Below are 11055 nucleotides of genomic sequence, written 5' to 3'. Positions count from 1 at the left end.
TGGAGACCCCCTGGAGGAAGGGTTGTCAGTTTTGTAATAACCAAGTGTTAGTGACCATGTGGGAGCAAAGCTTAGGCCAAGGTGGGGAGTTAGAAGTGAGACCTTCACCTAAAGCCAGACTTTCAGGTAGGTATAGCTCCATTCTCTGCCCTAGCATCAGAAAATGAAAAGTAAACATGTCTCGCCCTGGCCAGTTTGGCTCAGCGGTTAGAGCGTCGGCCCGCGGTCCCGAGAGACCCGGGTTCGGTTCCCGCTAAGGGCACGTACTTCGGTTGCAGTTTGTCCCCGGCCCTGGTTGGTCGTGTGGGTGGCAGCCGCTCGGTGTGTCCCTTCACGTCGATGTTTCTCTCTCTCTCTCTCCCTCCCACTCTATCTGTACAAAAGATGGAAAAATATCCTCGGGTGAGGATAAAAAAAAAAAAAAAAAAAAAAAAAAGTAAACATGTCTCTCTTTGATGGAACGCTACAGAGTCCCTAAGAAATTGAGATTTGGGGCCTGCCTTCACATGCGTTCCAGATTTAAATATATGCTATCTGCCACTGTAAAAATAAATTCACAATGAAAAATATTTCAACATATTAGGAAACAATCCACTATAAATGACAATCAGCGGAAACCTAAAAAGATTGGACACCCCTTACCCAAGAACTTCATTTAAAAATATATATCTACCAGCTAGAAACTAGAAAATAAGTGTGTTTAAATTATTTAAGATGTACAAGAAGAAATTGGAAACCTGACAAAAGAAAAAGACATTAAAAGAAAAAGGCTAGGTAAATTATTTTAGAGAACCAAATATAACTTCTAGAATTTAAAAAAATAATTGAATTAAAAAACTGAAGAAATTGGATTAAATGGCAAATTAGGCAAAGCTAAAGAGAATATTAAGGAACTGGAAGCAAAAGCTAAGAAAATAATACAAAATGTATTCTTAAATCCTTCATTGTTCAGGAGGAGGATAAAGAGAAATGAATTTTACTTTTTCAATTAAAGAATGTTTCTCTTTAAACATGACCACCAAAATAAAAAAGAAATAGAATGTCCAAATAGAAGGAATAGAAAGAATTAAAACAATAAAACTTGATCTATTCAATAGAAAGCAGTGAAGGAAGAAAAACAGACAAAGCAAGGTAAATTAAAAGCACAACAGAATGTAGTAAAAATAAATCCAAATTTATCAATAATCACTAAAAATATTACTGAAACAACTTTCTAGCTAAAAAACTAGGGTTATCAGATAAGTGTGTTTTTTCTACTCCTCAGCTATATGTTACTTACATAAGGCATTCGTGAAACATTCTAATCTGAAAATGTTGAAAGTAACAAATTAAAGGGTGGTGGATTGGGGGGTTGGGGGGGAGGCAGGGAAAATATACCAAACATGTGCTATTCAAAAAAGCTAGTATGGCTATATTATCAGTCAAAAATAGACTTTAAGACAAAAGAGAATAATTAAAGATGATGAAAAAAATTTCAACTTAATGAAATATATAGAGCATCACCCAGGATTTATAAGCAAGTTTAATCAAACACTCAAGGAACTCATCATTGCAATCTTATTCAAGCTTCTTCTGCGAGTAGAGTGTGCAGGAATGCACTAAATTCTTCTTATATGTCTAGTAAGTATGATGTCAAGGACAGTTTAAGAAAGAAAAATGACAGGCCAGTCTCCTTTAAGAACATAGATGCAAAAACTCTAAATAAAATATTAGCCAAACAAACCCAGCAACATATGCATAAAAATAAATCATAACCAAGTTGAGTTTATTCTAAGACCTCAAGATTGATTAAATGTTAGAAGATCTATTAATTTATTGCAGTATTAATTTAAAGGAGAAATCATATAATCATGTCAACAGATACAGAAGAATTATTTAATAAAAGTTATTTAATAAAATGTATGTTCAAACTAGGAAACAGGAACTTAAACTGATAAAATGTAAATACCACCCTGGCTGGTTTGGCTCAGCAGTTAGAGCATAGGCCTGCGGTCCAGAGAGACCCAGGTTTGGTTCCCACTAAGGGCGTGTACCTTTGTTGCAGTTTGTCCCCGGCCCTGGTTGGGTTATGCGGGAGGCAGCCACTAGATGTGTCCCTTTCACATCTATGTTTCTCTTCCTCTCTCTCCCACCCACTCTATCTGAATAAAAAGTGGAAAAATGTCCTCGGGTGAGGATTAAAAACAAAAAAAAGTAAATACCAAAAATCTATAAAAAACATATACATACCTAATGGTGAATCCTTAGAAACACACTCATAATAACAAAAGGATACTCAAGGACACTAGTTCTATTCATCAAAGAGTTGAACGTCCCAACCAGTCAAGTAAGACAAAAATAAACCACATAAGGAATAAGGTTGGAAGAAAAACAAACTTATCATCAATTATTCTGAGTTGATTATCCATATGCAAAAAACTCAAGAGACTCTAAAGACAGATTATTAATAAAAGAATTGAACAAGTTTTGTTGGGTGGAAGGTCAACACACAAAAATCAGTTGCTTTCTTAATACCAGGAGACAACTGAAAATACATTTCTGAAAAAAGCTTCTGTTTATGATAGCAACAACAAATATGGGATACTTAGAAATCAATTTAATAAAAGATACGTAAAGTAAAACTAATATTACAAAACTTTATTGAAAGATGTAAAAAAATATAGTCTACATGAATGGAAGAGTATATCATGTTCTTTAGTGAGAAGACTCAGTTTCGCAAAGTCAATTGTCCCAAATTAGTCTATGCATTCAATGTGGCAAAAATAAAATTCCAACCTAGTTTTTCAATGAAGTTGACAAACTAATGGTAAATTTTATGTAAAAGGACCAAGAAAAATTTGAAGTAGAAGGTAAAGAGATTTGTCCTGTGAGATATAATGATTTATTATAAAGTCAATTGTAATTAAGAAAATATGTAATTCGTGAAGGTATGATAAATACCCAGAAACAGACCCAGACACATGGGAAACCTTATTTTGGAAAGAGATATTACAAATCAGAAGGGAAGCAATTGATGACTACTTAACAAATGGATCTGGGACCATTGTTTATAATAAGCACCACAAAAATATATAAAACTAGATCCCTTTCTCATATGTACAAAAGTAAATCCCAGATGGATTAAAGAGAAATATGAAAACAAAATCATAATGCTTTTAGGAGAACATATAGAAAAAAACTTTTTATGGACTTAGGGTACAGAAACATTTCTCAATAGCAACAAAAAATAAACCATAAAGTAAGGAAATTTTAAAAATCAACTAGATTAAGAATGCAACTTTAAAACTGATAAAAAATTAGTGTCTAGATTAAATAAGGAACTTCTACAATTCAGTAAGAAAACATAAACATCCCAATCAAAAATATACAAAGGATATGAATGGCTAAATCCTGAGAGAGGAAATGACCTGTGAACATATAAAAGGGGTGCTCAGCTTCATGAATAATTAAGGAAATGAAAATTAAACCAAAAAAAGAGATATCATCTCACACCCCATCAGAGTGGACAAAAATGATGTCTGTCAAGACCAAATGTTGGCAAGGATGTGAGGCAACAGAAACATGCTGCTGGTGGGTGTGTGAATTGCTATAATCATGGTGGTCAGTAGAATAATGTCCCTCCAAAGGTGTCAGCATCTTAATCCTCATAACCAGTGAATACGAAATGTTTCATTGCACTGAAGATGGAATTAAGGTTGTTACATAAGATAGGGAAAAAATCCTAGATTATCCAGACAGGCCCAATGTAATCACAAGAATGCTTAAAAGTGGAAGAGCGAGGCAGAAGAGAGAATCAGAGAAAGGTGTGATAAGGGAAGCAGGGTCAGAGAGATGCTATGTTGATGATTTTGAACATGGAGGAAGGGGACCCCAAACCAAAGAATGCCAGTTGTCTCCGGAAGCTAGAAAAGCCAAGGAAACAGATTTCCTCCAACAACCTCCAGGATTCTTCCAACATCTGAATTTTAGCCCAGTGAGACTCATGTCAGCCTTCAGCACTATAGAAATGTCTGATAATAAATTTGTGTTATTTTGGACTACAAAGTTTTTAGTCATTTCTTGTGGCAGCAATAGAAAACTATTACAATCACTTTGCAAAGAAATTTTAGAAAATCTAGAAATTTTCTCAGGGACACTGCTTTGCTACTTAATTATATGGTCTAGGGACCATCAACATCACCTTAGAAATTGGTAGAAATTCAGATTCTCACGCCCTACCCTCAACCTGCTGAATCAGTATCTGTGTTTTAACGAGTTTTCCAGGTGATTTCTAAGTGCATTGAGCTCAGACACAATCCCCTGAGCAGTCTGTCTTCTATTTATACACAAAGAAATAGGTATAAAAATTACAGCACTATTGGTAAAAGCAGGTATTAATAATAATGTATCTTTCAACCTTAGAGTGTATTAAAAACTGCTACCTATTTATACAATGAAATATTACACAGCAGTGAAAATAAATGGAGAGCTTCTTGGAGATAAAGCTTCAAAATAACGTCAAAAATGCGTTGCAAAGAGATATGTTCAATATGATACTATTGATAAAAAACTTAAAGCATACAAAACAATATAATAAAATGCTTATTGATACATACACATGCAATTAAAGTATAAAAACATTCATGAAGATGATAAACACCAACTTCAGAATGGTGGTTACTTCTGGGGAGAAACATAAATAAATGGAATGGGAAGCAGTTATGGCATAAGGTTAAGTTTTGACAAACTAATTCATAGGTACACCAGTGTTTCTTACATTATTGTCTGCATTTGTCTAATGACTTAGTATATTTCATAATTACAAAGATCATGCTAACTTACTAATGGAATTTATAAAATTTCTACACCAAAGTGTCTTCATCAGTTTCTAACTCAGAAAACGTTCTTACGCATTCATTTTTGTATTATTTGATCAAAATTTAAGTCAGTTGAAAAATGACTAATCTGGAATTTTCCCCTTCAAGGCTCCCAAGGCATTGAGGGAGTATTGTACCAAAAAGCTTTGCACCAATTTCCTGTCTTGAATTCCAACAACAGTCCCATTCAGCATGACCTTTTTCAAAGTTGATCAGTTTGTCTATATAACTGAGCTCTATGATCCAATGTGCTCTCTATGGATTGGGCATTGCATTTAAAGTTTAGGGAAAAACTCTTACTAAAAATTAACAAAATAAAACAATACTTTCCAATGCACACAACATTTTTTAAAGAAAACCCTGAATATTGTCAACACCTTGTACGCTATGGGCATCTGACTAAAATCTGTTGGAAACTAATTTTATGAACCACATGTGGAAAGCAATTCTCATTATTTATAGCTACTCAAATACATTCAGTTTGATCCAGAATCAGCTTTTTATTAAATGTAATCATTGACATTCTAAAAATGCTGGCCTTCTTTCCTTTATTCTCAATCGAAATGTCCTTTTATCTGAACTTGTCCCCACCATTTAATAAAGGTCTAAATATGTGTAATCACGGCTTATTTGACTCTGTATATATATTCTATACACAAAGCCGAATTTAAAGTAAATAGGGGCAAGAACATTCTTGTTCAAGAAATCCATAGGAACCAGTTCTCCTGAGACAGTTAAGTACTTGAGAGGATTTTGAGAAAAAATCCATACCATAAAGTGATAGGCAGATGTTTCCCATATGTTGTTTGCAGATAAATCCCTGTAGTTTATGTAATATTTTTTCTTGAGATTTTGCCATTTTAAATCCAGTTGTTCATACATGTCTTTGAAGCAAATCACATGTGACAAACAAACTGACTCTCGGCTTCCCTTGAAACAGTGCAGAAATTAGGGATTTAAATGTGCATTGCTACTTTTCTAACTATTCAGAAGAGGAAGGCATAGTTTCCATATGTCACTTGTGTAAATCATATGCCTGGTATTTCTCAGGAATGTGAATACATTCCTTTGCACTTATTCTTTTGTTGTTCAGTTTCATTTAAGTTCATCCTTGTGACACTGCATAGTTTTCACTTAAACAGCAACCAAATGCTCTCAGCAGGAATTCTTTATCGGAACTGTTTCCTTCTCAAGGGTGTGGCCTGGTTACTGTCAAAATTTCCTCTTTCCCCATGGTGCATTACTCAGGAAAATTTGTCATTAGATAATAATACTGATCATATCATAAAATGTTCCCTTTTATAGATCAGTTTCAATTATGCTTTTGCGGGTTTTTTTGAAATAAGCAGCATAAGGTACTCTGTTATTTTCAGCAGAAGACTAGGACATCAAGCTCGTGCTCTTCAATGTGTAAGTGCAAAAGTTACTGCTTTGACAGTAATGTTATTTCTAGTGCTCATGGATAAAATCATCATTCCCTTTATTGTTTTCTCAACAGGTAACACCATGTTGTTGAGGGTGTTACCTGCTGTGTATGAAAAGCAGCCTCGGCCAATTAACAGACACCTGACAGAACTCCTGGCCTTGATGCTTCAGCTGGAACAACCAGAACAGTACCATCTCCTACGGCTTTTGCACGTAGCGGCAAAGAGAAAGCAACCAGAGGTAAAGTGTATGTTATGTACTTGATGGTCCACACAACCAGGCATGCTTTGGGGCATGTGAACAGGATGTGTACTTTAGGTTAACTCTCTCATATGTCTGTACACACTCATCTGTAAATGAAAGCACTCATCCACTTTTTTTTAGAATCATGAAAGTCAGGAGGTGATGGTGGAAATTGGGTACTGTCTTGGGGTTCTCCTGAGAAACAAAATCAATAGGATTTATGTGTGTGTATTTATGATTTACTATGAGGAATTAGCTTATGCTGTTATAGAAGCTGATAAGTGCCACAATCTACCATCTGCAAGCTGAGGACCTGGAAGGGAAGTGTTGTAGTTCAAGTTCAAGTCTGAAGACCTTAGGAACAAGAGAACTGATGGTGTGAGTTGTAGTCCAAGTCCAAAAGCCTGAGAACCTGAGGGCTGATGGTCTAAGTCCCAGACTGAGGACAGGAGAGGACCAATGTTCTAGGCCAAACAGTCATATTCAGGCCCTTGGAGAATTGGATGCTGCCCACTCACACTGGGAGGGCAATCTGCTTTACCCCTTCTACTGATTTAAATGCCATTCTCATCTGGAAACACTCTCACGACAACCGGAGTAATGTCTGGGTATCCACTGACCCAGTGAAGTTGATACACAAAAGTAAGTACAGTAATAAAACACAATAAATATGCAAATCTGTAGCCATAGAAGGATAGCTTTAATGAAAGTTCAGTGTGGCTGTGCAGTCCTAGGAATCTAGAGAGCCAAGGAAGACCTTTTCATGCCTTAATTTATGAAGATATCAGCCTATATTGACAGCAAGGCTCATTTTCCAAATAACAAATTGGTTGTTGCTTTCTGGATTCAAGTAAAATATTGTAATAATTAGGATGCTTGTGATTATTGGTAACAGAACACCCAACCCACAGTGGTGTAACAAATAAAAGGAATTTATTAGTTAATGTGATGAGAAAAAAATCCTTCAGATGAGGCTCTAGGGGTTCAAATAATATGAACATAATAGTTTCTCGATCTCTGTTTCTCAGATTTGATTCTTAGGTTTTAGCTTCCCCTTTCTGGAGGCTTCCTCTTGGTGAGTTTAAGATGTGAGGGGTTTGCTAGGCACTTTCGTTCTCCTACTTTCACTATCATCAAAACATCCAAGCAAAAGTCCTGATATTCTCTGTCTAGGACACATACTCTACCTCTGGAACTTCTTCTGAACCCTGAGGAGCCTCAGGTAGAATCGTGAGGCTGCCAGGAAGGGGGAAGTAGAAATGGATTCTGGAGGGTACCAATATGTGCACGGTGAAGACAAGTGGTCAACCCAAGGTTGTGTCCGTTTAGTTGCATCTATGCTCCATTTCCTGGTAATGTCAGTATCTACCACTTGAAAAACCAAGCAACACTAAGGTGAAAGCTGGAGCGTTTATATTCAACATTCAAATTGTCCAAAGAAGGGCAGGCAAGAAAGGTCATATGCATAATTAACCACAATAGACTACAAGCTCTTTGTGGTAAGAAACGATTTCTTCTGTATCCCAGACTTTAACGTAGTATCTGATGGCACTCAATAAACATTCATAAAATCAAACTGAATTAAACAGGGTGATAGGTTTTCTGCAAATGGAATAAATAGAGAGAGGGCGGAAACTGAATTCTGCCTTAGAGAGAAAGAGGTCATATGTGCCATACGGACCCACCAAGAGAGTGGCCTCAGGGCCAGATCTGGATGAATGCGTAGTTGTGTTCAAGGTGGAGCAGAGATGCAAAGGGCCTTCAGGAAGCAGACAAGACTGGCAGTCCTGGAGAACAGGCTTGAACCCCACCCCCAGAGATTGCAGTTTGCTAGATCTGGAATGGGGCCACCAGTTCAGCTTTTTAAAAAAGTTTTCAGGTGACACTACTCCCGCTGCTTCAGGGCCACACTTTGAGTTGCAAGGCCAGAGGTCAGGCAGAGAACTAGGAACATCCATGCTACCTGGTGTTCATGTTCACTCTTGCCCTTTGAACAATACATTGTCATTATTATTGCAGGTCTGTCCCTTCCAGTGCACTGTAAACTCTGAGGAGCACAGAATCTGTGTCCGTATATTTGTATGTACTCTCTAGCATAGTGCTGAGCACATAGTAGGGTGTCAATAAAAGTTGTTACATTCAGAAATGAGTAAATAAATTTAAAAAGACCAAAGGAAGTAGAGACCATGAAGAGTCAGGAAAAAATGTGTTGTAGTCTCAAAAGGGGGGAAGCGGCTCAGAGAATCAAGATCTAGAGACGTCAAGGAGACCTGAGATGACAATTGACCTTGGTCTCACCAGTGACCCACAAGGGGAGTGTCTGGGGGTGGGGTGTGAACTGGTAGTCATCAATTGTGGATTAGGTATGGACGGGAAGAGTAGGAAATGATCGCTTGAGCATGGGAATTTAGAAGAAATAAGGAAGGCTAAAAAAAAAATCCAATATGAATAAAGAGATTGAAGATGTGAAAGAACATATTAGATGAGAACAAGGTGCTAGAGGAAGTTAGAGAACAAATTCCAGAGCACAAGTGTAGGAATTAATTTCAGAAAGGATTGAGGACAGCAAGGATGAGCAAAGCTACAGTACAATCTGGATGAGGAGTGGATTTGAGGGCTCGTCAGATCACCTAAAAGGAGGCTCAGAGTGAGGAGGGACAGATGGGGTGGTGTATTCATGTTCTATTCAGCTGTAACAAATTACTGCATACTTAATGATCTAAACAACCCACACTTGTTATCTTACAGTTATGGGGGTCAGAAGCCCAAAATGTGTCAGCAGGGCTGCATTCTGTCTATAGGAGAATGTTCCCCTGTCTTTTCTAGCTTCCAGAGGCTATCTCCTCCCCTGGCTCACATCCTCTCACCTCTGCTTCTCTCATCCCATCTCCTCTGATCCCGACCCTCCTCCGTCCCTCTCCTAAGGATCCCTGTGATTGCATTGAGGCCACCCAGATAATCCAGGGTTATCGCACCATCTCAGTACCCTTAACTAAATTACATCTACGGAGTCCCTTTGGCCACATAAGGGGACATAGTCGCCGGTTTTGAGGATGAGGATGTGGACGTCTTTGGGGAAATGACATTCTGCCTACCACAGGTAAAGTCTGGGGACCAGGTGTTATGAGGAATAGGGAGGCGTGACTAAAAAAACCAAACTTGATTTCATAAAAGAGGCAGTCGGCATGCCATTTTATCTGCAGCCTGAGAGCAAGGGCAACACAAAAACAGTCTGTGGAAAGATGGGTTTAATAACCGTTCCCGGGGGGATCCGGGGAGAGAGCTTGGCTGCACTTATTTCCCGTGGAGTAAAGGCTGGGCACGAAGGGGAGCGAGGCCAGGAGGAGGCTCACTTACGGGAAGGAGGGAAAGGACTCTGGTCACCCACCCAAAAAGGTGGGGTCCAAGTGTGAAGGTGAAAACAGGTAGAACGTTGCAAGAGATTCCATCATACCCCTGGTTACAGCGCTCCCGTGGCTTCCCAGAGACTCGGGAAAGGACATATGAGTCATTTCAAACCAGGCCCTGATTGGACAACTATCAGCCCCGGGGTCCCATGCCGAGCATTTACATATATGTGCATTCTCTACCCGGAATGTGCTATCCGTGCTCACTGCTGCCATCCTCTCTGGGCTGACTGTTCCTCTTCCTCAGACAGCTGCTTAGATGTGGCTTTCTTGCCAGGGATCTTCTCTGACTCCTTCCTTCCCCCAGTCCCCGCCATAGCAAGTCTCACACCTTCCCCACGTGTCTTCTTCTTTCGGAACCACCTGGGCTGTAATGCGAATGCTTGTCCACATGTGTCCCTGACTCCTAGCATGGTACCTGGCACACAGAGGTCACTTCATGAATATTTCTTAACATGGATGAATTAGTACTAGTGCCTGAATCTACAGAGGACTTTATTATTTAAAAAGGACACTTTTTAACATCCACTATTTCATTGAAACCCACTGACAATGCATTCTTTTTCTCAAGTTTACACCAGTCAAATGGATTCTCTGCGAGGTTCATTTGCTCCCAATACACAAATAATAAGAGGTAAGTAACAGGCCCAGGACTCTGACTCCCAACTCCCTCCTCCCTCCTCCCTCCTCCCTTGGCCTGGAGAAGTAACCGAGCAGCCTCGACTTGAAAAGGCAGCTGTGTTCACAGCTGATCACAGAGGGCAGGGAGGTGCACATGGGTCACTAACAGTGGCCAAGCTCATTCCAGGTACCAGGCAATGTGCAGGCATTTTACAGATAGTATTTCACTTACTCTCCACAACAAGCTTTTTATCTTGTAAACAGAGAAGTCAACGTTTGGAGAGGTTAACCCCCCAGCATTATCAGTCCCTCCAATTTTCATCTGAGCAATGACCATGTCGCCCACTGGCCCTTAGAGTCACACTGCCTTTTCTAAAAATGCCACTTATGGAAAGAGATGTTGCCTGGGATGATGAGTGCACGATGCAGTGTGCAGATGAAGCTTTATTGAGTTGTATACTTGAAACCTGTATGGTTTTGTGAACCAATGTCACCCCAATAAA

General features: G+C 38.8%; 1 protein-coding gene across 1 annotated transcript in view; it reads left to right on the top strand.

The window, feature by feature from the left end:
• Positions 1-11055, top strand: part of VEPH1 (ventricular zone expressed PH domain containing 1) — a 229245-nt gene that overhangs the window by 63543 nt on the left and 154647 nt on the right. Inside the window, exon 5 of the mRNA XM_036242764.1 lies at positions 6355-6521. Within this exon, the coding sequence (XP_036098657.1) occupies positions 6355-6521 (167 nt within the window). The remainder of the gene's footprint in view (positions 1-6354; positions 6522-11055) is intronic.

Source organism: Molossus molossus, unplaced genomic scaffold, assembly GCF_014108415.1.
Source record: "Molossus molossus isolate mMolMol1 unplaced genomic scaffold, mMolMol1.p scaffold_m16_p_5, whole genome shotgun sequence".
NCBI lineage: Eukaryota > Metazoa > Chordata > Mammalia > Chiroptera > Molossidae > Molossus > Molossus molossus.
The sequence above is the reverse complement of the archived record's forward strand: the minus strand, read 5'-3'. Positions and strand labels throughout refer to the sequence as shown.